Here is a 27673-nt window from a genome sequence, read left to right as displayed (position 1 = left end):
ATCATAAATTAAACATAATAAAAAGAATATATATACGAGTATTATCATTTTTATACAGCCTAGCACCTTTCTTAAACAATAATTACACGTTGCAAAAGCCTGCAGAATAAAAAATAAAGAATAAAGTTATGCTACTTAAAACACAGGAAGTGATCATAAATAATATAATAATCAGTAATAGAAAATAGCAAATAATAAAGAAATTAAAGAGCTTAAGAAATCTTAATTCTCACTCTTTATTCTAGGAAAAACAGGACTGTTTTAATTTGAAAGCCGGGACCGGAAGTATCGCTATTGTCTTGATGGTGGGTGGGTGGAGGGGGAGTGAGAGACGGACAGGCAGGCAGGAGGCATCAATGACTGGGACACCACCACACAAACACTCACCGCTCGGCCTGTTTCATGTTTCTGGCTCTAGGCAGCGGACAGCCGGCTGTTTGTGATCCGAGCTGAGGATGCGGGAGCAGGTGTGGGCCTCCTGGTTCCCCCGCTGCCTTTTACTCATCATCACCGCTCACACATCATCCGTGTCCGCAGACAGAGAGCTGCGGCCGTGCGATGAGGTGAGTGCGCTTTAATATTATTAATATTATCTCCTAGTATTCTGTAGCACTACAGGTGTGTAGTAGCCTTGATGTTGCTTTTTAAGAGGAAAAAATCAGGGTCTTAATGATTCTTTTTTTAATCATTATTCTCATCTAGAAATTGTTTATCTCCTATTTTAATGCGGTGATCAAATCAAGGAAATGGCCATGCTTGTACAATCAAACAACCAGATTAGATCCAAAATACTTCTCCTAACGCACAATAAAATAAAATAAAAACACTATTACTGCAAGTCGTTTTCCAGCTTTGTATTGGCTCAACACACGGTCCTCTTCACGCCTCTTAAAATGCGGTTCATGTTGACCATAAACACGCTCCATGATGACGCTGTCTGCTGGCCTCCATCCCTCCTCTGGGCAGCCTCCTGCCGGCCAGCCGGGCCAGGATTATCCGCGGAGAGGGAACCGGGCAGTGCTGTCAGGGTTTTTTGTTCTCCTAGCAGAGCAATTACAGCATATTTTATCTCTCTTAATGCCGTGTAAAAAAGCTCAATTGTTTAGTTCAATTTTAAATTAACATCCACATTTTACCGCAATTTATGTAAAAAAAATAGGAGGAATTTGGGAAACACTTATTAGCTATCTTGCCCAAAGTTAGACTAGAAAATAATAATAATTCAATACAGCTAGCAGCCGGTTATTTTAACTTAGCATAAAGAGTGGGAAAAACCAACGGTCCAGTCCAACGGTAATCCACCGCTGGTTGCCTGGCAACCTCATGGCAAAGTCACTGCTTCCGGCCAAGAAACAGTCTAGCTAGCACATAACCTCCAACTACATGTAGTTTTTACACTTTGGTTTTGTATGGATTAAAGAAACAAGATGTTAGGTGTTAATTAGTGACTTTAGATGTGCTGGTTGGTGGATTTTGTTGCCTTCAGACAGAGTCAGACTAGCTGTTTCCCCCTGCTTTCAGTCTTTATGCTAACCTAAGCTAACCGGCTGCTAGCCCAGTATTTCCACAGTGGGCGTAGCAGAGGTGGAAAGTACCAATACCACAGTGTAGTAATACTCTGTTACAAGTAAAAGGCCTGCATTCAAATTTGTACAAAAGTATTAGCATCAAAATATACTTTAAAGGCAGAATAAGTAGGATTTTCCTAAAACAGAAATTAAAAAAAAAATGTATATACTCACACAAAAATAATCCCTCTCACTCATCACTTATGATCCACTAGAAGTGTGTGGCGGTGTCTGTGTCTGCAGAGATGCAGGTTTAGACAGCTTTTTCCACCCTGACAAGAATAACATTTCCAGGTGAATTTTTGTAATTTTCTGGATGTTTTAAGAGCGCTTTTGGCCTCAAACATTCAATACAAAATATTAGCTATCAGCAGGCCAAAAAGATTAGAGTCCATCTTTCCTGTTGTCTACACAAATCCCAAAACCACTAGTCCTACAATCTCCTGACTCAGAGGATGGCTTGCCATGGCGCTGAATTTTCTCCCCTGTCCCCCTTCTCATCAGTCTCCATGACAACCGGCGTGAGTCACCCGGGAGACCAGCGAAACACATTAGCCCATGTCCTTTTTCATCAGTATCACCTTTTCCCCCCACTGTCAACACATTAGCACAGCCCTTTTGTTTGTCCATGTTACACAGAAAGAGACAGCAGGTGAATCTGGCAGTGCACCATTTGTATGTTTGTATGTGTAGGTGGGGGTGCAGCATGAATGGCCATTTGTGTTGTTGCAGAGAGGTGATAAGTCATTTAAAAGAGCTCAAGCTTATCTGTACTGCACACACAGACACACACACACATCCTGCATCTGCAAACCATCTCTGTCTCTGATTAATTCCCCCGTACACACATCGCAGGTCATTTCTGCGATTGTTCCAGTTTAATTAGCTGCTGCTTCCTGTAGATGTCAGTGCTCTGCTGCAGTCAGCTGCCTGCACGCTCTGCTGGTTTGTCTGTCCGGTTGAACAGCAGGTTTGGGGGAGGAGATGGAGATCTGCCAGAGCCAGGCTGTGGACTCAAAGGAAGTCACATTAAAAGTACAAAGCAAGCCCTACTTACAGGCTTTGCTGCCTTAATTCTGCAAGAATTGCATAAAGTAGAAAACAGATTAAAAGTCGTTGACATTGAGATATTCAAAAGTAAAATGAGTAGGAGCAAGTACGAGACATTGAATACCAACATTAAAGCTGCTTGTCTACGTCTAAATACCACTATGGCTAAAAATATACTATTAAATAGCAATAATAATTTTGGACACAGGCTAGCTGTTTTTCAACTGTTTCCAGTCTTTATGCTAAGCTAAGCTAACTGGCTGCTGGTGGTAGCTTCATATTTACGTACAGATATGAGAATAGTATCAATCTTCTCATCTAACTCATGGCAAGAACGCAAATAAGCATATTTCCCAAAATGTTAAACTTATCCTCTAATAAAGTGCATTTATCTACCATTTTTCTCAAAAGCATAATAAAATATATTTGCACTCATGAGTGTGTGGCAGGTGCATCAGTGGGCTACAAAACTTGAATAAAAGTGCAAAACTTGTCCACACTTTCTTGTTTAGTGCTGTTTTATTTGATATTTATTTCATACAATGTTTTGGTCTAAATTATATACCTGCTGAAGGTTGTTTAGACCAAAATGTTGTATTAAATAAATATCAAAGGAAAAATAAGATATTATAGGATATATAATATAACAGAAAAACAGAAACAAAACCAAACATGTTCAAAGACAGTTGGGGGGGAAATTAAATATGTTGAAACCAGCAAGTCTCTAATCTGTAATGTATTAGGTTTATTACATTAAAAATAACAAAAACTCTTGCTCCAAATTATCTATTACATGTAGGTCTTTTTCCTATGGAGCTTAAAAGCACTCATAATAACTTGCTTTGGGCAAAATGGTCTTCTAAATGAATGTTCAATCAGTTCAAATGATGAGCATAATGTCACAAGCAGCAGTCCCTGGAAAGAAGCGACTGTATAGATGACCTGCTGTCCTGCTGTTAATGGACCATTAGTGTTCCAGCGGTTGGTTGCCGTGGTGATCAGGGTCAGCCACCACTTTTACCCTCGACACGCTCTCAACCCTCCAATCTTCCCTTTTGTATGACCAGCTTTTGTTTTCATATGAAATCAGCTTCATGCTCGCAGCAAGTCATGTGTGAGGGTTTTGTTGTGTCTGTGCTTGGGTCTTTATTTGCAGTGGTGAGGGTGTGATAAACGGTAATAATGATGTAAAAAATTAAAAATGCTAACGTCAGCATGCTAACATTCTCACAATGACAATGCTAACATGCTGATGTTTAGCAGGTATAATGTTTACCATGTTCACCATAGCATCTTAGTTTAGCGTGTTAGAATCTAACATTTACTAATTTACTAATTAGCACTAAACACAAAGTGAACTAATCGGTGAACTAATTTTTGTTTAAAACGTTCAGCAGCCAAATTCACAATTTTAAAGCATTTATAGATGAAAAGCCAAGTCAATAATTATGGTCAATGATGAATAAGTAAGGTTGATCAGCATACTTGCCAACCTCCAGACATCATAGCCTAAATCGGAAGACCAAACCTAACCAGGGTATCTGGAGAACTTCCCCCAGAAAACTGTTAATTTCAGAGACTGTTTTCCTGCATTCTAGTGAATTTATGAAGTCGAAATGTGTAGTCAGGAGGACAGCGGGGAAGTGGGCATTGAAAAATGGGACTCTCAGGAGAATCTGGAGGGTTGTCAAGCATTGATTTTATTGTCGCGCTGCAGCGTTATCAGTTATAAATTTGTTTTTCACTGCGTGTGAAAATGGGTGTGAGAGCGTGTGAAAAGTGTCAGTTGCATGAGTCTCACGGTCAGTGAGTGAGAGTTGGCAGCCCTGTGCCATTAGTTTTGCAGGTGTTGGACAATTACAAACTTTGACCTGATGTTGGCGCTAGATGAAAAGTCAGGGGATCACCAAAATCAAAGATAAATGTCTGTACAATCTTTAATGTTAAGCTATCAAATAGTTGCTGACATATATTAGTCTGGACCAAAGTGAATTGGATGGTGTATTGATCATTGTATGTGTCTGTATGTGTGCTCTGCAGACAGACTACTACTACCAGTACACAGAGTGTGACAGCACAGGGTCACGATGGAGGGTCGCCATCCCTCTCAGTCCAGGCTCCTGCTCAGACCTTCCACCTCCGATCAGAGGAACAGATTGCTGTAAGTGCTGCCAGTGTGTGTTTATATCTGTGTGTGTATTCACATGTCAATAAGACCCTCTTTTCCTCACTGTCTCACAGCCTTCTCCTGTCCGGCTGGGAAGTTTTTAGAGATGACCACGCAGCAGTGCACACCGTGTGCGGCCGGCTCCTATTCGCTGGGCAGCGGCCTCCGTTTTGACCAATGGGACGCCATCCCTGCGGGCTTCACTAGCATGGCCAGCTTCTTGGACCCTGGGCCGAATGGAGAGGATATTCAGGCCTGTAACAGGTGACACAGACACTCACAAACACTCATTCCCACAGGTTAGACAGATACACAGGGAGTTAAGTACAGATGTATTAAATTGAGTATACAACTAAAAATACAGTATACAGCCATAGTTTTGCTGAGTGTGTTTTGTCCGTGCTGCAGCTCTTCATGGACGCCACAGGGTGTGTATCTGGAGTCGAACCGCGATGAGTGTACAGTTTCTTTGGTTTACGCCGTCCATCTGGAGAAAAAGGGCTCAGTTTCCTTCACCTACCAGTACCCCGACAACAACATCTTCTTTGAGTTCTATGTAAGCACCTCTCATTGCTTCCTACATATAATATATTCTGTTATATTCATATATTCATATTCACTATTGGCTTCATCTGACATTCCTCCTTGTTCGTAGTTGGTAAATAGGATTTTATTATTACTTTTATGCCACAAAAATCATCCCGGATTTTCCTTAACAGTTGCGGTTAAATCTGCCTAAAACTGCTTTAATAAACTGCCAAGTTATTTAATTTATGAAGAGTTTTAGGGTGCATTGAGTGTCTAAATACTATTTCAGAAGCTTTTCCATCTTAAAAGAAAGAGTAAATTCAAGAAATAGCGAGACATTTTGGGAAATACGCTTCATGTCTGTAAAATTACATATACCGTGATAGAAGATTTTGGCCATATTGCCCACCCCTATACCCCGGTTTACAGTAATAGCAAATGAATTAGTGGAGGTTTATCACTGTTTTTTCATGTCAACATGTGTTCAGGTCCAGAACGAGCAGTGTCAGGAAATGGCCCAGACTGATGACCAGAAGTGGATTAAAGTCACTAACAATGGAGAATGGGACACACACACAGTGAGTATCTGGTTGTGCTTGTGTTAGTAGGGACAGCATTATAGTTTGTGTGTGCTTCACTGTGTCCTTTTTTGTTTTAGGTGAATCTGAAGTCCGGTACAAACATCCTGTATTGGAGAACCACTGGCATCCTGGTTGGAGGGAAGATGGTCAAACCTGTGCTGCTCAAGAACATCCAAATAGAGGGTAAAGCATAACTCAAACACACAATAAGGCATTTATGAACTCAACAATACTATTTTACATTTGTGACGGATGTAATACGTAGAGATAAATTCCAAAGATCCCTTCTCAGGTATAAATTGCTCTCCACTTTAATTTTAAAAGGTAAAAAATGACTTTTTGTGTGTGTGTGTGTGTGTGTGTGTGTGTGTGTGTGTGTGTGTGTGTGTGCATGTTGTGCTGCTACTTTATGTCAACACAGGGGTAGCCTACACATCAGAGTGTTTTCCGTGCCAGCCCGGCTGGTTCAGTTCGGCGCCCGGCTCCTCATCCTGTGAGCCGTGTCCCAGCAACACCTTCTCCATAAAGGACGCGTCCTCCTGTACACGCTGCCCTGAACACCACTACTCACGTATGTACACATGCAACAACAGTATGCAACGATGTGCCATTACCCTCAGAGTAGTTGTCGCAATAACTGCACTCTTTCGAGCTGTGGTTCTGTTGTTGGTTCTGTTGTTGGCTTAATTAGATCCAGTGAGAAGTGGTAAAGAAGAAGGTGGTATACCTAGTGACCTACCTTTTTGCGTTACATCAGCCAATCCTCATCTACCTTACAGTAGTTTAATGCAACGTAATAGAGCTGGTGTGATATGGTATTTGTAAGGCTAATATCATGCTAATATTTGAAAGTAAGAAATATCACAAAAGCTATATAGGCTAATAGTACTTTTGTACTCACTTATAAACAAACCTTTTTATATAATCCCTCAAATTTGGTTATTAAAGGTTTGTGACAAATATATGTACTATGGGAGGTTATTTAATAATTGAATAATGGTGTTTACTATTAAATTATGACATTAGGTCAAGGTCAAGGTTCAGCTTTATTGTCATTATACAATATAGAATTGCACAATGAAATATAGTTGTTGCCCTCTCCACGCTACACCCACAGAAAATGTATAGTCAAATATAAAAATATTTTAAATTAGAATATAATAAAACAACAGAATAGAACAAAGTATATAAAAAAGTATATAAAATAGGAAAGGAGAGCTAAATTATATTTCCAACTATAACTGTAAATATAACTCATTGTAAATAAGTAAAAACACAAATATTTCAAAAATATTTTAAAATTGAATAAAAAGATAGAACATTTATGTTGATTGTTCTGCTGCTGCTATATTGGCTGATCTTTGCTATTGACTTTGCTGTATGATGTTTCATTAGAAAATAAAAAGATTCATGTTGACCTTTAAAGCTTTACATTCTCTTCTGTGGAGTAACAGACGTCACATTCTGGTTGTGCATGTTTTTTCTGCATCACTGTGAACTGGATCATCACGTCTCCTTTGTTCTCCTCTGTTTTCGACTCCTCTCTCAGATGAGGGATGGGCTGAATGTAAGGCGAGGCCACCGTGCTCAGAGAAGGATTACTTCCAGATCCACACAGCCTGCGACAGCGAAGGAAAGGTCAGCAGCATCCTCACATTTCACACACACACATCCTCACCTTTTTAATACACAAGGACAGACACACTGACTTACAAACATACCCTCCTTCTATTGCTTCATGCTCACACAGTTCCACACATTCACATGTGCCTTAATTATCAGTTATTTTAGGGACGCACACATACTAATTGGTGTGCAGAAGACACATGCAGTCATCATAAATGACAAAATATTTTTATCTTTATTTTTTAGTTCATTTGATATAAAGACAAATACAGAGCACAAATAAAGATAAAAACATACAGAACAAAAGAAAAGATGCATACACACATGTACTTGGATATATATACACACACAGATGTACACAGATGCATACATAGTATATACACGCATAAGGAAAACATACTGTGTAAATTAATGAGTTTTAAGGTAGTATTTGATAAGTTGTCAGAGATTAGTTGACAATTAAGTTGTTTTTAGTTTGAATTTCTAGGTTTAATATACTTAAATAAAGCAAAATAATCCAAATGAAACCAGACAATTTGGAAATATGTTGACTTTTGACTACATACATATAAGCCACCCATGATTAGTTTTATATTTAAGACATGATCAGCATGAAAATTTCTGTTTATCTTTCATTTGGTCTAATATTTACACTTAACAAAAGAACATATAATGAATGATGCTGTTCATGTATCCTTAGCCCACTGCTTATTCATACAGGAGGATAATGCTGCTTGTTTTACTGCATCACATTTAAATTGATTATAAACAGTGAAGATGTTTTGTCAGCTCTCTCTGGGCATTGTATCAGAAACTAGAGAAGTCACAGAATGTGATGAGAAAGGAAATGATGAATAGCTTAGTGAGCACTTCGCATGTCATCTGATCCTAAATCAGCTTCCTTGGCACTAATCCATGACCTTAGCCTGTTTTCATTTACATCTCTGAAAGTGTTGAGTAAGAGTGATGATTGTTAAAGACCAGAAAAGAAACACACCCCTCTATTGTTGATATTGTTTGAATATTTGAAGCTTTATTGTCCATTTGTATGTATCTCAGGTTCTATTACTTCAAGTACATTTAAAAAAAGATTATTTGAGCAACATAAAGCCCCTCTATTAGACTAAAATACTTTCCACCCCTGATCATAACCTCTGTGGCTTTGTCGGTTACAGACGCAGGTGTTGTATCGTTGGGTGGAACCAAAAATCTGTGTGGAGAACATCACAGGGGCCATGGAGCTGCCTGCAACGGGGCAGAGAGAGCCCTGTCCTCCCTGCAACCCCGGCTACTACAACAGCAACGACTCCACCTGTTTACCCTGCCCACCTGGAACCCACTCAAACGGCACCTACGGTAAACCTGCTCACACCTGTCCACACCTGGCCACTGGTGCTGTATTGATATAACTGGAGCTTTTTAATCTGTATTTACCTAAGGAAAATCAACTATCAGTTATTTTCGGGGAGCACACATTTACTAATTGGTAAAGCTCCTGCCTCCCAATAAGGAGATCGTGGGTTCGTGGGTTCGATTCCCGGACCAGACCAACATCACACAATCTCTCTGGGTGGAGTCTGCATGTCCTCCCCGTGTTACCGTGGGTTCTCTCCGGGTTCTCCGGCTTCCTCCCACCGTCCAAAGACATGCATGTGTAGGTTAATTGATAACTCTAAATTGCCCGTATTGAATGAATGTGAGAGTGAATGGTTGTCTGTCCACTGTCACTGGGATAGGCTCCAGTCACCCGCGACCCCTAACGGGACCAAGCGGTAGAAAATGGATGGATAAAGACATTTTCTAATTTGTAAATTACAAAACAGAACACAAATAAAGAAAGATATGCATGCACACATGTACTTGGATATATATATGCAGTATATATATGTGCACATTGCGTACATTGTATATACACGCATAAGGAAAACACAGGCTGCACCTTTGCACAAATACTAAAGGTCTTTCCATAGCACTAGCGCTGCAACGAGTGATTATTTCCATTATCAATTAATCTGGCGATTATTTTCTCGATTAAGTGATTAATTGTTTGGTCTATAAAGTATCTGCAGCAAAGGGAGATGTCCTGTTTTATTCAACCGACAGTTCAAAACCCAGAGATATTCAGTTAATTATCAGTTAGTTTAGGATTTAATGCTTTTGCTTTTGTTATACAGTATATGATATATAACAAAACAGCATTTAATCCTCACATTGTAGAAGCTGGAATCAACAAATGTTCAGCATTTTTGCTTGAAAAAATATCATGAATTGTTGCAGCTCTATATAGCACCCAATACTGAAGTCTATTTTATGACTCTATTCTAAGTATGGACTTCCTGTTACACTCCTTCCCAGTATCAATTCAATTAATAGTAATTGAATAATAATGTTTTACCAAGGAGGAAAATGTCATTGTTGTATCTAAATGAAGCTTGTGTATGTATGTGTGTGTGTGTGTGTGTGTGTGTGTGTGTGTGTGCACCAGTGTGCACTGAGTGCCCTGCAGGTACAGAGCCAGTGTTAGGTTACGAGTATAAATGGTGGAACGTGCTGCCTTCCAACATGAAGACTTCCTGTTTCAACGTGGGCAACTCCAAGTGTGACGACATGAATGGTGAGCACAACAACACTGAAGCGTGTTACTGAAGCACGAAGGAAATGTTCACACCTCACAAAGTAATTTACAGTCGATTTAGAACGAAATTTGTGAAATGTGACAGACTACCCACTATCTACATACTAAGTAACAAACAACTAATTACCTACTAAGCTACACTAAGTTACCAACTAACTAACTAACTAACAATGACCTACTAAGTAATTAAAATATCATCTAACTAACTACCTACTGTCTACTAACTGTCTGAAGTTCAAAGTTCATTCTTGACCTTGGAAACAGCAGTAAAGAAAACAGTCTCATCACATGGTCCATTTAGTAGCTGTTCTGGAGCTTTCAATCATATCACATGATCTTCATCAGCAAATTGACTTTCCCCAGTTGTCAAGGCAATGTAGATTTGTCAGAGACGTTTAAGGACCTTTTAAAACTTCCCAAACTCCATCTGCTGATGAAGATCATGTGATATGATCGAAAGCTCCAGAACAGCTACTAAATGTATCTTTGTGGTGAGATTGTTTTCTCAACCTATATGTTTTCTGTCCACCTGAAATCACCATTGACATACAGTAAAAGCACTTGTTGCCTCTTACATCCAAGCCACTTTTGGATAATGTAATAAAATAGCAACATATGTGCACAGATCTGTAATCCAGAATCAGTGAGCTGTAATGTGAATGCATCATGTCTGTTGTTCATCAGGATGGGAGGTTGCAGGGGACCACATTCGCAGTGGAGCAGGTAGTTCAGATAATGACTATCTCATCCTCAGCCTGCATGTGCCTGGCTTCAAGTGAGTATGTGTAGCTGTGTAGGGAAATGTAATTGTTTGCTGTGTGAGATTTAGATTTATCTATCCAAGTCTGGTCACCATAGAAAGATAAAATCAAGAGATCTCATCATCTCTCCGCTGTCTTAGAGAAAAACAGGTTTTAGTAGGAAGTAGTTGCCTGCTAAAATCCACTTTAACAATACCGTATTTCTGTGTGAACACAATGAATATGTTTGTGGGATCATGTTAAAAGTGTATCTAAATATCTGTTTGTGTTTTTGTGGCAGGGTCCCAGCCTCACTGTCAGGGATGACCGGTAGTGAGTTTGGCCAGATAACCTTTGTGTTTGAGACCATCTGCTCTGCTGACTGTGAGCTCTACTTCATGATGGTGTGTGCTTGATTGTGTGTGTTAATGTGTGTTTGGAGCAGAAGGTAGTAATTATGTGACTAATTTTACCAGCGAGCCAGAATAGTCACTTTTGTCTCACTGTGGTCCAGCTTAATTACAGTATTCAGAATATTGTTGTTCGGTAATCCAACCCATATTTTCCCATTTAACTGTTTAACTGTGACGCCCCCTGCAGGATGTGAACAGGAAGAGCACCACAGTGGTGGAGTCCTGGGAAGGCAGTAAGGGGAAACAGTCATACTCACACAGCATGACCAGGAACGCCTCTGTCACATATACATGGGCCTTCCAGAGGACGAACCATGCTCTGGACGTACGTAAACATACAAAGTACCGTATTCACTTTAATTTAATGCCTGTGCATGTCATTCTCAGTACTAATTTGTTCTTCTATACAATTGTGTTTTCAGATACTCAAGAAACATTGATATTTTTAGCCATGCTAGCATTTCACCACTCTGGTCCAGACTGAAGTATCTCAACTACTATCAGATGGATTGCCATGAAATTTTGTACAGACATTCATGGTCCTCTGAGGATGTATTCTAATGACTTTACTGATACCCTGACTTTTCCTCTAGTGCCACCATGAGGTTGAAATTTTTGGCTTTTATTGAAATGTCTTGACAACTATTGGATGGGTTGCATGAAATTTGGTACAGACATTTAACATTGTTATCACTTTTGTGATTCCTTAATTTCTAATTTAGTGGCATCATCAGCTTAAAATTTACAGTTTTACCAATACTACCTGCAAAACTTAAGAGATTCCCATCAGCCTCACAACAAGCTCTGTGGATTATCTTGAGTAACCGGGTCATTATTTCTGGAAAGAGACATTGCTGTTAAGTTTTTCAAATGTATTTTTTTGGTGCTTTGAGCATCACAAGCCGAGTGCCATATAGTCAGTTCCATTATATTCAAAAAAAGGCAGAAATCTCTACGTCCAGTTTCATGTAGGTACTATTTTCTTTCTACTGACAGTTCCTACATGAAACTGCTCACAACAAGGTCTAAAACTCAGCAACTCACACCAAAACAATCTAGATGGATAAATAGCACTACAGGGAAAAATATTAATTTTTGATTTTGGGGTGAACTGTCCCTTTGACATAAAACAATAGACAGTTCTAGTAATGTCACAAAATGTGACCATAAATGCACTTTCATTAAATAGCAAGAACATATTTATACCTCAGCATATGTGTCTATCCTTGTCCTGTGTATGTTTGCAGATGCGTCGTTATGTCAGTGACATGGTGAAGCTGTACTCCATCAGTGTGACAAACGTCCTGGATGGGGTGGCGTCAGCATGTCGGGCCTGCGCTCTGGGTCCCCAGAACTCCCAGCGGGCCGGCTCCTCCTGCATTCCCTGCCCTGCTGGTTTTTACATCAACAGAGACACCAACCGGTGCCAGGAGTGCCCGCCCAACACACACCTGGCAGGGCGCCACACCTACGGCCAGGACGCGTGTGTCGCCTGTGGGCCTGGAAGTATTAGCAACAAGGTAGGGAGACCTCCTCTGGCTTAGGACTGGGTATCATTTAATGTTTTTTATACTAATGCTAAATGCTAAAATACTTTTTTTGATATCTTACTTTGAGAATTATAAATATGTTTTTCTACAAAAAACTTTTTTTTTTTCATTAAACCAAAGAATCCAAAGATTTTAAATGTTAAATGTTGTCGAAACACAAAGAGCCACACGAGAACTATAATTCGCAAAGTTTTCATTTAAATCAGGAACTATCTGATGAATATCTGATGACTATACATGTTTTGGTCGAAACCAAAAAGAATTGATGTTTGATACCCAGTCCTACTCTGGGTTTTTATCAATAAGTGGTGATTTGTTTAAGCCACGGTTTCTCAACCTTGGGGTTCAGAGTCCTTGTGGGGATTTTTATATTATTATTTCTATATGAACCATTTGGAGCTCTCTCCATGATTCTGACAACAAAATACAAAATATGTATATGAAAACTTGACATCTGTCCACTTCGCACAGGGTAGGAGGATTTTGGGATCAAAATGTGGTGTCAGGGGCCAGAAGTGTTAAGCCACTGTGGGGTTGATTTACAGTTATTATGGAGGACATGATGTTTCCAGGAACTAGAACCCTGTTAACTCACAAAAAACTTACTGTAAATTACAGCAATAAAAAGGTTATTACTTTTATAAAGCAGTAATAACAGATTATTACATCAAACAGAAATGTAGTAAATAGAAATCACAACATGCTTGCTCAAGAAATGTGATATTGCAAATCAATAATTAAAACTATTTATTATTTTATTTATCATTAGTTGTTACTGTCCATAGTACATCTAATATGTTGCATGTTGAGAGTTCATGTATTTGCTTTTCTTTCAGGAACACTCTCGGTGCTACAGCGACTGCTCCTTCTCCCACACAGAGAACAACCGTACGCTGACCTTTGACCTCAGTCCCCTGAGCGATGTGGCCTCGATGACCATCGGGCCGAGTTTCACCTCTAAAGGCACAAAGTACCTTCACCTGTTTAACATTAGCCTGTGTGGCCACGAGGTAATTCACACATACTTGTTATCATCTTATATTAGTTCTGTTAGTATCCTCTTTGGTATCACTGTCATTCTTTATAAACAATATCCTTCAGATCTTATCCTGTTTTTTAACTTTGACCTACCTTTAACCGGACATTTTATTTTATGTATGAAAGCAACACTAAAAATTAAAAGCCTAAAATTTAAAATGTATGGTAAATGAGAAGTGATTTTTAATGTTGGATTTATTATTTATTTTGGTTATATTATATTTTGCCTGGAAATGACAGTTTTGAGCCTCTTGTGTCTGGATTTATTCAAGTTTTTTTCAGCATTACCTCACTTTCCTTCACTAGCTCTTTACAAATATTGTGTATTGTGGCTGTGTTTCCACCAGACTTCATTAAATATTCCAGTTACAATACAAACTAACAATTACTATATCTTGTTTTGAAGATTTATTTGCATTGTGAAAAGAAATAAAAACATTTCACATGCAGGCCTGTCACCCCATTGTGCTGAAAAAGCTGCAGGAAAGCATCAAACGTAACCATAGCAACTGCCATATAATTTCCATGCTATTTGCATGTACGTGTCTTGCTACAGGGGAAGAGAGCTGCTGTCTGCACAGATAATGTCACCGACGTGTCCAGCAAGGACGACCAGAGCGACCCAGCTCAGTTTGTCAACTCAGTTGACAGCTTCATCTGTCAATCAACCATCATCCCAGCAGATGGGCGGGGCTTCAGGATGGCCATTTCCTCCCAGTCCATCAGCCTTGCAGACACTTTCATCGGTATGACGCTTGTTAAATGGCAGTACGTGGCTCTCTGATCATTAGCTGGTAATGTTGGCTTTGATATCTATGTCTCTTTTCAGGAGCAACAGTAGACGCCGTCCTGGATGGCGTGAATGCTAAACCAGATCTTTTTCCTGAAAACTTAAAGGATGTTCCAGACATCAACTTCTTCTACAGGTACAGTGTGACAGACAGAGGCAGAGCGTGTGCTGCAATGTTTTGGTTGTGTTTAAGTCCTAACTATGTTCTTATTTCCTTTCAGGTCAACGCAGCCAACGGCCTCGTGTGACCAGGGTCGCAGTTCAGTCATCACCGTTCGCTGTAACCCCGAGAAGTCTGAACGAGGAGAAATCTCTGTGCCCAGGTAGGTGATAATGTGTATGAGATTGTGTTTTCATTTCTACCAAAACGTTTTTTACAAACAAGATTTTCAGTTTTCAGTACTTTGGTTAGATTAGTTAATATGAGTGTGAACAAATTATATACTTGAATGAAAATATACATGTATTTTGCACATATACAGGCTTTGGACCTTAACCCTAAGTACAATACAATGGGACAAAAAAAAGTTTGATTAATTAATTAATTGATTGATTAAAATGTATAGTATGAAATATGAAAATACTATATGCCATACCAGAAACATAAGTTTCTGATATAAGATATCTGTGTGTTTGTGCAGCTCGTGTCCTGCAGGAACATGTGATGGATGTACGTTTCACTTCCTGTGGGAGAGCGCCAGCGCCTGTCCCCGCTGCGCCGAGGATGACTACCACCAGATAGAGGGGGCGTGCAAGGGAGGCGTCCAGGTAACACACACATCACATTTCCTGACAAAAATAAAATAAGTCTAATGAATCTCTGATCAAGTCTTTATTGAATCTCTATGCTCATTTGAAATTATTAAAGATGTATAAACCATCCAGGTAGTCACTTGGCTAAATAGCAAATATATCATCTACAGTATATAAATTATTTAAGGAGTAGCCTAAACAGATTTGATAACAGATTCAAAAGGATTCTGGTTTAACATGCAGATATAATACTAGATTCAGATTCAATAAAAAGCCATCAAACCCCAACCCTCAATTAGATTTTTTTTCACATGTAAATAACTGGATTTTACTACATTATTAATTACATCATTCCTATTAGACTATTATTATAATTCTCTCAGACAAAAACACTACAGAAACTCTCTGTGTGCTTTATGAAACACTAAAGGTTCAATACAAAATTTTATACAGCTTGAAAAACATATCAAACATATCAAAACTGCATGATTGAAATTAGACTAAACAGTGTAAGAATTCCATTTATTAAAACTAAATTGTTTTTCGTTGAGTAAAACTAGATTAAATTAGTAAATCACATTGATGAAGGCCCTGCGCCAAAACCTGGTAGTGATATAAAGCAGATTCTTCCAGTTAGTCAGCTAGCGAGTTGTATTTTCACATTTAAAACTAGACTAAGACTTATATGTTAGGACTAAAACTAAATTGATGCCAGATTAACATTTAATCTTCATCCTAAACCCAAGTCGTTCCTTCACATTGTAAGATCTCCCTCGTGCTTCTCACGCAGACCTTTTCATCAGAAATCTCTCTGCTCCATTATTTGATTCATGAAGCCAAATCTCTGCTTGAAATTCTCCATCTGTCACCCTCGACTCTCTCCAGGAAACTCTGTATGTGTGGAACGAGCCAAAGTTGTGCACCAAAGGTGTACCGTTGCCTCCTAGAAGCTCCTCTCCGTGTGAGGCCATCGCTCTGTGGCTGAAGGTCGGGGTTGGTGGCGGAGCCTTCGTGGCCGTGCTGCTCATCTCTCTCACCTGCTATTTCTGGAAGAAAAACAAGAGGTTAGAGGCACCTGCCAATCGGACACTACCATCAAATCTCAGCCAAAGCCAACATACTCATTGTGATCACCTTGAATTGTTATTTAAAGGAGTCAACAGCTGTTTGTCAGTGACAGATGAGGCTCAGACTGTTTCAAGAAATACACATTTTTTATTTACAATATCAGAAACATTGTCAGAGTTATGTTTTTACTTTATTTGTTGTTTTTTACTTCAGTCATATAAGCTTGGGTTGTTAATAAGGGTCACAAGCTTTTTGGCTGTGACCTCTTTAAGTTGCGATCAAACCAAACCAGTTGTTTTTTCTTCTTACATTGTGTCATTTGACGGCATTTTAGAGGTCTGAAGAAGTGAACATTTCTAGGTTTTCACAAATCATAAAAAATTAGAGGAAAGTGAGAAAAAAAAACAACACAATTTTGAGTTACAAAAATATACTTTTTTCTATTTTTATCCCCTCGGTCATCTTGTGACCCCTCAGATTTATCTTTGTCTAAATGCTATTTTAGAAGAACAAATGTTTGGTAGAATCACTACTATCATAAAATATCAGCTTTTCCAGTTATAAAAAGTATTAGTATTCGCCTTCAAACACCTACACACTGGATGTTGTCTACGCCAAATAATATGTTGTCTCATGATGACGGTGTCCCTGTGGTTTGTGGTCAGGCTGGAGTACAAATACTCTCGTCTGGTGATGTCTGCCAACAAGGAGTGTGAGCTGCCAGCTGCAGACAGCTGTGCCCTGGCCGAAGGGGAGGAACCTGACGACGACGTGGTCTACACCCAGAAACCCTCCCTGCTGGGGAAACTCCGGGCCATCGCTAACAAGGTGTGTATCTGACTGAGCATGTACTGTATTGTTCTTTCCAATAATGCCTTACTTCACTTCACTCAAATTCAGTTTCTACACCCAGACTTTAATGGCCATTTCAGTTGTAATCCTACTTTCCTTACATGTTTTGACAAGTCTTTCATTCTCAGAGATTAAAGCCTTTGGTTTTTTAGTGATACTAAAACCAGAAAGAAATAACACTTAATTGTAGAAAATGCTTGAAACAAGTTGATTGGAAATGTGAAATACATTTTTTTTTTTTTTTAGTGAAACATTAACACGCATGTTAGTTTGGTGGTGTGGCTTAAAAGTCAGAGGATCATCAAAGTTATCCTGATGGCAGGCATGAACGTGTGAACCAACTTTCATGGCAATTCATCCAATGGTTGTCGAGATATTTCACTCAAAACCACAAATGTGAACCTCATGGTGGCGCTGCGGAAAAGGTCAGGAGATCACCAAAATCGTTAGGATTCATCCTCCGGGCACCATGAATGTCTGTATGACATTTCATGGCAATCCATCCAATAGTTGTTGAGATATTTCAGTCTGGACCAAAGTGGTGGACTGACAGACCGACGTTGCCATCCCGAGAGCCACGCTGCTAGCATGGCTAAAAAGTAGCCCCAATGGGCGGACCACCCAACCTGGCAACACTTCTCCAGGGCCACAACTGTTAAACATGTAAGTTTTGTAGTGCAGTAATAGATTTGTCATCTCGAATATCTGTATCTTTCAGCACCAGGACGGAGAGAGCAGCGAGTCTGTGCAGCTGAACTCCTCCCAGTCTGATCGATGGGTCCTGGGATAAACAGACGCCAACAGAGAGAGAGAGGAGTTAAATAATGGAGGAACAGTCAGTCAGTGACAAGGTCTCTGCCCTCCTCCTTATGTGACCCCCCCTTCACTGTATGTGTGTGTGTGTGGGGGGGGGGGGGGCACCAATAACAGACCTGTGTTTTTGCTGGAAAATGTTTGCCACTTGGATGCTGGCAAAAACTGGACAATGGCTTTTCCTCCTCGACCCTAGAATACACAGGAAACACACTCCTGCTTTAATGCCATGGATAAACCAGGGCGGCAACTGAAAGAGAAACATGCTTTTAATGTTTTTTTGTATGTTTTGTATTTTTGTTTGTTTTTTTTGTTCAGAGTCACGTGTTTATATCAGTGTCATAATGATGAACCTTTATTAAAGTCGTATTTGACTTTGGGATTTGTGTGTGGATGTTTAGAGTTAATATACAGTACAAGTCACTTGTGACAGGTAAGACATGTTGACACAGTAGGAGAAGCACAGGTATAATATTAAGGTGGATGGAGGTTTCCTGTTAACTGTAATTCAATGCGCTCCACCACTGACCACTCACCTACTGCCTTCACTGCCCCCAAGTTCCCAAACCAAAGAGAATCAATCGATTTAATCGAGAAAATAATCAGCAGATCCATGATAGAAATAATCAATAGCTGCAGTTCGATACAAAATTGTTAAAATTAGCTCCACCTTAGCAAACTACAACAGTAAAAACCTGTTTTTATATTAATGCATGAGTAATAATGATCCAATGATATAATATATAATAGTATATCAGTCACAGCGGCCATTTTTCTGCATGACTCTTACTTTTAATAGTACATTTTCTTGATTATACTTTTACTTGAGTAAGATTTTAAATGCAGGACTTTAACTTGCAATGGAGTATTTTTACAGTGTGGTATTAGTACTTTTACTTAAGTAAAGGATCTGAATACTTCCTCCACCGCTGACTGTAGATCATATTGTACTTTAGTGGCACAAACTCACCAACAAATTAATGAAATTAACAACTGACATGCATGTGAGCCTGGGACTAGTAGGGCCCCCAGAGTCTGAGTCTGGGCCTTGACCTCCATAATGGGGGTCCATGGGAATAAGTTCTGGACTGTACCGAGGACTCTTTTTGTTGTAGTGCCGCAGTTGGCCACTGGGTAAAACTGGCTGGAAGACTGACGTGGATCTGTTGTGATGAATCCGTGTGATTCATTCAGAATCGACAAAAATGTGGCCTATTTTCAACCGACGCAGGCAGGGTCTTTGCCCGGCTGGTCCTTCTCTCCAGCACCCGACTGTCACGCCTCCACTCCGGCTCCGTCCTCCGCTGTGCTCCGCCCTCCCTAAGGAGAATCTCCTCCTCCTCCTCTTCTCCTCTTCTCCAAGCCATCGACGAAACTTCAAAGCCGACTTCACAGTTAATAACCGTCGGATTTATGTTTTCATACCGAGTGATGCTGTGAGGGAAAGCAGCAGAAGTTGGCATGTGAAAGTTTCTGCGGCTGAAACTCGAGACGTTAGCGGGAAGATGAGCTCCAGTTCTTAGCCAACGGTAGGAAACGATCCCGCTGTTTTCCTTTCCTCGACTCATTTCCTCGGCATGGACATGAAAACAATCACGGCCTGAGCCGCAGTGGAGCGCTTTAGTTGTCTGTAGGCAAATATCAACGCGTTTTGTTATCGCGAAAGTATAAACTTAGCGGATTTAGCAGCGACGCGAGCGCTTATTTTGTCCGTTTTTAGCGCAGACGTTTGTTTAAAAACCGCAAACTGAAGTTCAGTCCAGTGACGTCACGTCCAGACGAAGATACCTGATAGGAACAATAAAAATGAAATAAAAGTTATGTGCTCTATGGGACACTAACGAATCAAACAGGCCATTTAAGACAGGTGATTAATTTTAAATAAAAAATGCAACACTGTTATTAAGAGATTCCTAGACTGTATGCAGTGGTGGAAAGTAACTAAGTACATTTACTCAAGTTCTGTAGGCTACTTAAGTACAAATTCGAGGTACTTGTACTTTACTTAGGTATTTCCATTATATGCAACTTTATACTTCTACTCCTCTACATCTCAGATGCAAATATTGTTATTTTTAGCTTTAGTTATTTTTCAGATTACTGTGTTTCATATCGGCTTCCTCCCACCGTCCAAAGACGTGCATGTGTAGGTTAATTGATAACTCTGAATTGCCCGTATTGAATGAATGTGAGAGTGAATGGTTGTCTGTCCTTGTCTGTGTCTGTGTTAGCCCTGCGACGAGTTGGCCACTGTCCAGGGTGTACCCTGCCTAAGGCCCAAAGTCACTGGGATAGGCTCCAGTCACCCGCGACCCCTAACGGGACCAAGCGGTAGAAAATGGATGGATGGATGGATGTGTTTCATATCCTTCCTTGTCCAGTTAAAACCACGTATCTCCAAATTTGGTGATTTTGAATTTGAATGTTTCTGATGAACTGAAGGATGAAGTGTTTCCTTTATGGGCTGAGAAAACTCTCCTCCTTCTGAAGCTGAATAAACTCTTTAACCCCCCCTCGGATCAGCTGGAAAATGCATCGTCACAAAGCTGAAAACAGGCTGTTTTTCTCATGAAAAGTTGACTTTTTAGAGATACGTGGTTCTCACAGGACAGCGACGCTACAAACACATGATGATCTTATAGACCATGATGCATTTCTGTAGATTAAACTACCCAACAGTATATAAAGCAGTTAAAATGAGCTCAACCTTAAACATCTGCAGCAGTAAAATGCAACACACACATTAATGCAGCAGGATTATTAATCCAGAAACATCAGATATAATAGTGAAACAAGTAAAAAAAAAAATAAAAAAAAGCTGTGCTGAAATAAAACAACAGTTACACTTCACAGAATATGTTAAAGGCAAATTACTGCTTCTTCTTTCAGAAATTACACACATATAAGTGGAGAGTTTGACCTGCAAATGATGACCTAATGATTCTGAAATGGGCCATTTTGCAAATGGGTACTTTTACTTTTGGTTCTTAAAGTATATTTTGCTGATAATACTCACATACTCTTACTTGTAACAGAGTAGTTTTACCCTGTAATACTGCCAAGTTAGTTGCTTAAGTAAAATATGTGAATACTTCTTTCATGTCTGATAAGGATCAAGGATGGTATCATTATAGTCAGTTAGTTTTTTATTTCTGTGTCATGCCGAACATCTGGCACATCCCACATGAGATTACAAGACACAGCTGTTTTACAAAACATGCAATTTACATTTAAAAAAGAAACCTGGGTAAAAATATATATCGCCTGATTAGCTTATTGCAAACATAGATTAAATAGACTTATTGTCCCAGAGAATATGCCCCTTCCAGTATCTCAGCTCACAACAGTGTCAGCGAGGCAGTTTGTTCAGGGCTGCTGTGGCAGAAGCAAGCCCACCTCCATTTTAAAGTCCTGTATCTGTAAATATATTATGTGTACATGTTGGATGATAAGTAACAAAAATTGCAGTACAGAAATGCCCAATATATGTTTGAGAAATAGTGTTGCCTTTAGATTTATTTTTTTAACTAGTGCCCTGCTCAGTACATACAGTATCTCAGTCCCAGTTCTTTAAAAAACTAATTTAAGGCATCCTTATCAAAAATATTGGTTTATGTTATGTGTTTAAAACGGTCTCAGCCTCTCAAAAGTGAGGATTTGCTGATTTTCCCTGTTTGACATAATTGTAAACTGAATGTTGGGTTTTGAAATGTTGGTTAGATAAAACAAGAAATTTGAAGACATAACTTCGGCTCAGGAAAATAATGATGGACATTTTTACCTATTTATAGATCAAACAACTAATCAGTTAATTAAGAAAATAATCAGCAGATTAATTGCTGGTAAAAATAACTGTTAGCTGCAGCCCTACGTCTGTGTTTACTAACATTATTGTCAGAATCAAGAAACCTAAAATTAGATTGTGTAGCGGGTGGCTACTTCAGCCAGGGGCGCTGGAAGTCAGTCAAGAGTTGGGGGTGCTGAGAGAAACTCCGTCTATTTAATGACGTCATACAAAATGCTGTGCGACATTTTTGCATTCATATATATATATATATACTGTATATATTATATCTAACAATTGTATGAGTGTTTCACAAGCTGACAGCAAACATGAACACCAACATACTGTATGTCGAAGCAGCCACAGCAACTACAGAGGCGAGGATACGTGGATATAACAATCGATGCCCTTTCAACCAGCGATGGACCCGTTCATATGAGGCAGCTGTCACTCTTTTTGCTATTAACAGAGTAACAGCTGTTAATGGAGTCTGCAGTGTAGTTCATACACTTTACTGATGAAGCAGAGAATTATACAGAGTTACATCAGGCTTCACGCGATCAAATGATCAGTTTTTGTCTCCACTTCTGCCCATATGCATGACCTCGCTCTCTCTCTCTCAGGGGGAGTACAGTACGTTTAAACATTATTAAATTAATACTCTTCCAAACCTCAAAAAAGTAGAGCAAGATCTAGTTACCAGATAATATTTCATAATCTAGATCTATAACCAAATGACCCATCCTGTTGTACTAATGGCCTGTATGTGTCACTGTACAGTGGCAGTAATTGCAGTTACCTTATGTACTCTAGCTGTAGCTGGCTGGATTGAACTCTCTGGATCTGTCTGACCATTTGCCCTGGCGTCTTCAGTGGGACACTCTTAACTCCCTAAAACACCTCAGTGTGTTCGCGTGTGATAGGTCCGACCTGCCTTGCCTTGGCTGGAAATTAGGTTGTTTCCGTATTTTATGCTAATACATATTAAGATAAACAACAGATAAAAAGTCAAACCTCTTTCCTACCACAAATATTAGTGCACTACGCATATAATTCCCAGTTTAAAAAAAAGGAGAAAGGCATTGTAAGTTTAACTGATAGTTTTTATTATGCCTGGTTTTAGGGGGGTGCTGCAGCCCCCTCAGCACCCCTACTTCCGTCCATGACTTCAGCCCTTGCATTTAAAGCATTTTCTGCACATTTATGAGTAATGTCACTTCCCAGTCCTGCAGTTTTTAGTTTTATTAGTGGAGTGACCAAAGAGGATACCCTCATATCCGTCAAAACCAAATCTATATTTAAAAAATACCCGTAATAATAATGTTATAAAAATTCAAATGACCATAGTGAGTAGGCCTAATAGTCGGTTGAGGTTTGTCTGTAAACCTAAAGCATCACTTTCAATGATAGCTTGTATACAGTACAGTTTAAATGTTTGTGTTCACTTGTGTGTCACAGGTACACCTCTAGAGCTTCTGCGTTCTCCTGCTAGTTGAAGTGGTAAGTTTCATCTCCTCCTTGTTGTGATTATACAGTCTATGGTTGTGATGTGGTTTACAGCATGACTCTCCAGGGAGAACAAAATGTTTACTGTTAGTGTGATGTAACAGGAAACAAAAAGATTGGTGAACTACAGTATGATGTTTGGTTTGTGGTCATGGTGACACAAACAACCTGAAATAAATGAAAGATGTTGCAAAAAAAACAGTAATTATATGCCTTTTCCCATAAAAACACCCCTAACCCCAGCCAGTTATTGTGATGTATGACATGATTTTATATCATAAAAGTTCATATTTGGCCTAAAATGTAGCATTTATTCATTGTTTTATTCCAGCACAATGCTGACGTTTGACTACAGATAATAACAATATCAGAATCAGCTTTAGTGGCCATATACTGTATGTGTCACACATACAAGGAATTTGACTCCGGCTTGAAGTTGCTCTCAATGTTACACACACAATGATTTACAGGAAGATAGAATGAGACATACAGCTAAAGGACAACAAAGCCAAACAAAGATAAACTTTTATGTATATGTAAATATATTTAAAAAAAAACGCAACAACATACAAAGTCAAGTGTTTCTGTAAATTGTAAACCAATAAAAATAGTGCAAAGGAATAAATGAATGAATGGGTAATGTAGATTATTTTATATACATGAAGTGGGTGGTTATGTACAGTATATGAATGTAAACGTGTGTGCAGAATTTGTATTTGACAGTGACGATATGTACATGTTACAGCACAGTGTGTATTTGTACTGTAAACATATAATTGAATAATCAACTCTGATTTAAATGTACTGCCAGTGTAAGAGGCTTGTCATTCAGTTACACCTTTTATTAAACTTAAATATTGTCTTTTCATGTTTTTCTTTTTAAATCATTTTCTTGCAGTGCCTGTCGATTCAGTCATGGCTCGTGGTTGCATCTGCTGCGTTAAATACATGCTCTTCCTCTTCAACCTGCTCTTCTGGGTAATTATTCCACACACACCGAGTCAGAAAATGTTCTTTAGCTGTTATGTCGTAAGATCAGCAAACCAATTGAAGTGTTTCGTTATCAATAAATCAACAGGAAGTTTCTGAGTTTCCTGTGTGTGTTTCAGCTGGGCGGGTGTGGATTGTTGGGTGTTGGCGTGTGGCTGTCAGTGTCTCAGGGCAGCTTCGCCACCCTGTCGCCCTCCTTCCCGTCGCTCTCCGCCGCCAACCTCATCATCACCCTCGGCACTGTCGTCATGGTGACGGGTTTCCTGGGTTGCCTGGGTGCCATCAAGGAGAACAAGTGCCTGCTACTGAGTGTGAGTATACTACAATACCCATCATGCATCACTAGTGTTGTTTGTTCAGTTTTAGTTTGAGTGTATTTTTTAGTTATGTTGTGTTCAGGTTGTGGTGGAATTTTAAGTGTTTCAGCAACTTGACAAAATCAGTGACTTATAAGAAGTTGTGACGTCTAAACACTTACATAGTTAATTTATTTTGTTCATTGTATTGTTAAACTTTACTATAGAATCAGAAGGTTATTGTAATATGAGAAAAGATCCAGATCCAGCACCAAACCCCATGTTTATTTTTCACATTTTACATCTAAAAGCTGAAGTTACGTGTATTTTTAAGTAGGGAGCTCATATCTACAATGTTTTGCATCGACATAAATGCAACATTAGTGTGTCTTGCATGTTTCAGCTCATGTTAAAGACACTTTTCTTCTTTTTCTTATGATTTTCTTCAGTTTTTCATCGTTCTGTTGATCATCCTCTTGGTCGAACTTATCCTCCTCATCCTCTTCTTTGTCTACACCGACAAGGTAAGACTTGTTTATTGATGATCCTCTCCTGCTGTAGGTGAGTTTGCCTACATATCCTATGATTCACCTCTTTACCTCTGTCGGCCCAGGTGAGCGAAAATGCCAGACAGGACCTGAAAGAAGGGCTGGTGCTGTACAACACAGATAACAACGCCGGCCTGAGGGATGCATGGAATACCATACAGGGAGAGGTATATTACACCTACAGACACGTCACATTAAAGGAAAGTCCTTTTTAGGCTTGGAAAAATACAGAGTAATATGTAGACTCTTAAGAAAATGTAAGTTTGCAAAAAATAGTTAACAATCAAGTCCTCTACCTGTTTTATATTGTATTTTATGTAGTTATTTCTTGCCATTTCTTTTTGTTTTGTGTGTTTGAATTCATTGCACTTAACACTGAACATGCTGTAATGCACTTTGTAACCTCAGCTTTAAGTTAAATTGAGTTTATGTAATTTTATAAAATAATTGACCGTTTACTTCTCTCCTGCCTGTGCACCAGTGGCGATGTTGTGGAGTCATCAACCACAATGACTGGTACACTGCCCTGCATGACAACATGGTTCCTGACCACTGCTGCCAGCAGTTTTACCAGGGCTGTGGACGCAACGCTTCCAATACCTTCTGGACACGGGTCAGTGTGTGTGTGTAGTTATAAAGTCTTAAAATTGGCATTTTGGGAAATACGCTTATTTGCTTTCTTGCCAAGAGTTAGATGAGATGATTAATACCACTCTCATGTTTGTATGCTGTATACAAAGCTACAGCCAGCAGGGGATTAGCTTAGCTTAGCATAAAGACTGGAAGCAGGGGGAAACCGCTAGCCTGACTCTGTCAAAGGGTAAAAAAAAAAAAATCTGCCTACTAGCATCTCTAAGGCTCACTAATTTGTAATGAACAAACAAGATATAACGTGTTAATTAGTGAGCTTTTACCGGTCTGTACAGGCTAGCTGCTTCCAGCCTTTATGCTGAGCTAAGCTAACAGGCTGCTGACTGTAGATTAATACTTACTGTACGGACATGAGGAGAGTGGTATCGATCTTCTCATCTAACTCTCTGCAAGAAAGCCAATAAGCACATTTCCTAAAATGTCAAACTGTTCCTTTTAAACAAGGAAAAAACAATATAACTTCACGCTCAGCTTCAATTATTTATTACCGTCATTTTGTCATTGCAAGTGGAAAAAAACTATTGATGGTTTAATGATTGGTAATAAATCATCAGAGCTGAGGGTGCAGTTATATTGTTTTTTCTTGTTTTAAGTTTGTGCCAGAACCTTTACTCCGACATTCCTGTGAAACTTAATCACAGGAAAAACAACACAAGATTAAAAAACAAGCAAGTCATGAATCATAACTTTTAAATTAGTTTCAAAGTATTTTTTTATTTTATTTGGCGTTAAACAAAGTCTTCGATTTAATTTGAAATCTGCGAACATATGCAGAAAAATGTTTGTTGTCTGTATAACTTTATATTAAAACAACAAAAGCAAAAGTCATGGAGTCTTGGCCTTGAACTGGATACCTTCGGATGTGCAGTACTTTTCTTTTCCCCCCTTCTCAATTACTGTGTACTGTGTGTTTTCAGGGTTGCTATGAGAAGGTAGAGGAGTGGCTGGATGACAACAAACACCTACTGGGAACCATCGCCATGTGTGTGTTGGTCATACAGGTAAGCAGCTCTTTATGTAGCACTCATCCAAACTCTCAAATAGCACTAGGTTATTTATTTTTAACATGTTTTTTTTTTTGTTGGTTTCCCAGCTCCTTGGTATGGCTTTCTCTATGACGCTTTACCAACAGATCCACCGAGCAGGGAAGAAGTATGAAGCCTGAGGGGATTAACATGGTCATACTGTTAATATCGGTTACATACAATCCCACAGTCAGTCATATGTTACCCTCACCTTTTGTTTATAGTACAAATAAGCCAGTTATTGTGTTCCACTACAGCCTTTTATCTCACATTTTTTCATCTATCCACCCAATTATTGTTGTGAATAGCATTTGAACTAGTTTTTCTTATGGTTTGCTTTTTGAAATCACACTATAATTTGTGATGAAGATTGGTCTCTGGCAATCAGAACCGAGAGAAAAGAGTGAGGAGGAGGAGAAGAGTGAGGAGAAGAGAGTTTTTTTTGGTTGTTGGAAGTCATGCCTGTGGAAAAATATAATGTATAGATCCATTTAGATAAAACCAGCATTGTGTACTAACATGCTCAATAAAAGCACTCTTCACAAATGTGAGAATGGTTTGTGATAATGTTTTGTTTCAGGTGTACTGATAATTACTGACTCATTAATCTCATTACTTTTGTTTTCTTTACTCTATAGTTTTGGTATCTGTTTTCACCCTGACATCAAACACCAGCTCTTTGATTATACAGCAGGGTGAGC

General features: G+C 39.2%; 2 protein-coding genes across 2 annotated transcripts; both read left to right on the top strand.

Annotated features, from left to right (window-relative positions):
* The first annotated feature begins 280 nt into the window (after positions 1 to 280).
* Positions 281 to 18554, top strand: LOC122870916 (endosome/lysosome-associated apoptosis and autophagy regulator family member 2-like). Its single transcript, XM_044185314.1, has 22 exons — positions 281 to 563; positions 4659 to 4779; positions 4860 to 5049; positions 5194 to 5341; positions 5802 to 5891; positions 5972 to 6077; positions 6316 to 6465; positions 7444 to 7532; positions 8696 to 8876; positions 10006 to 10134; positions 10840 to 10930; positions 11197 to 11299; positions 11496 to 11633; positions 12556 to 12828; positions 13695 to 13868; positions 14453 to 14642; positions 14726 to 14822; positions 14908 to 15009; positions 15328 to 15454; positions 16325 to 16503; positions 17173 to 17335; positions 18078 to 18554. The coding sequence occupies exons 1-22, from the start codon at positions 456 to 458 to the stop codon at positions 18147 to 18149; spliced, it is 3021 nt and encodes a 1006-aa protein (XP_044041249.1). The 5' UTR covers positions 281 to 455; the 3' UTR covers positions 18150 to 18554.
* A 767-nt stretch (positions 18555 to 19321) lies between these two features.
* LOC122870920 (tetraspanin-9) lies at positions 19322 to 27523 on the top strand. Its single transcript, XM_044185318.1, has 9 exons — positions 19322 to 19701; positions 23415 to 23456; positions 24361 to 24440; positions 24572 to 24763; positions 25198 to 25272; positions 25362 to 25463; positions 25778 to 25909; positions 26865 to 26948; positions 27041 to 27523. The coding sequence occupies exons 3-9, from the start codon at positions 24378 to 24380 to the stop codon at positions 27110 to 27112; spliced, it is 720 nt and encodes a 239-aa protein (XP_044041253.1). The 5' UTR covers positions 19322 to 19701; positions 23415 to 23456; positions 24361 to 24377; the 3' UTR covers positions 27113 to 27523.
* Positions 27524 to 27673: the final 150 nt, after the last annotated feature.

Source organism: Siniperca chuatsi, linkage group LG23 (genome assembly GCF_020085105.1).
Source record: "Siniperca chuatsi isolate FFG_IHB_CAS linkage group LG23, ASM2008510v1, whole genome shotgun sequence".
Taxonomy (NCBI): Eukaryota; Metazoa; Chordata; class Actinopteri; order Centrarchiformes; family Sinipercidae; genus Siniperca; species Siniperca chuatsi.
Note: the sequence above shows the minus strand (reverse complement) of the source record. Positions and strands in the feature narration are given on the sequence as shown.

Excerpts from the sequence above, each read along its gene's own strand:
- LOC122870920 (XM_044185318.1), top strand. The coding sequence starts at position 24,378 with ATGGCTCGTGGTTGCATCTGCTGCGTTAAATACATGCTCTTCCTCTTC. Across the intron at positions 25,273-25,361 it reads TCTTTGTCTACACCGACAAG|GTGAGCGAAAATGCCAGACA; the intron begins GTAAGACTTGTT and ends CTGTCGGCCCAG. Across the intron at positions 25,464-25,777 it reads GGAATACCATACAGGGAGAG|TGGCGATGTTGTGGAGTCAT; the intron begins GTATATTACACC and ends CCTGTGCACCAG.
- LOC122870916 (XM_044185314.1), top strand. The coding sequence starts at position 456 with ATGCGGGAGCAGGTGTGGGCCTCCTGGTTCCCCCGCTGCCTTTTACTC. Across the intron at positions 10,135-10,839 it reads CAAGTGTGACGACATGAATG|GATGGGAGGTTGCAGGGGAC; the intron begins GTGAGCACAACA and ends GTTGTTCATCAG. Across the intron at positions 15,010-15,327 it reads GGAGAAATCTCTGTGCCCAG|CTCGTGTCCTGCAGGAACAT; the intron begins GTAGGTGATAAT and ends GTGTTTGTGCAG.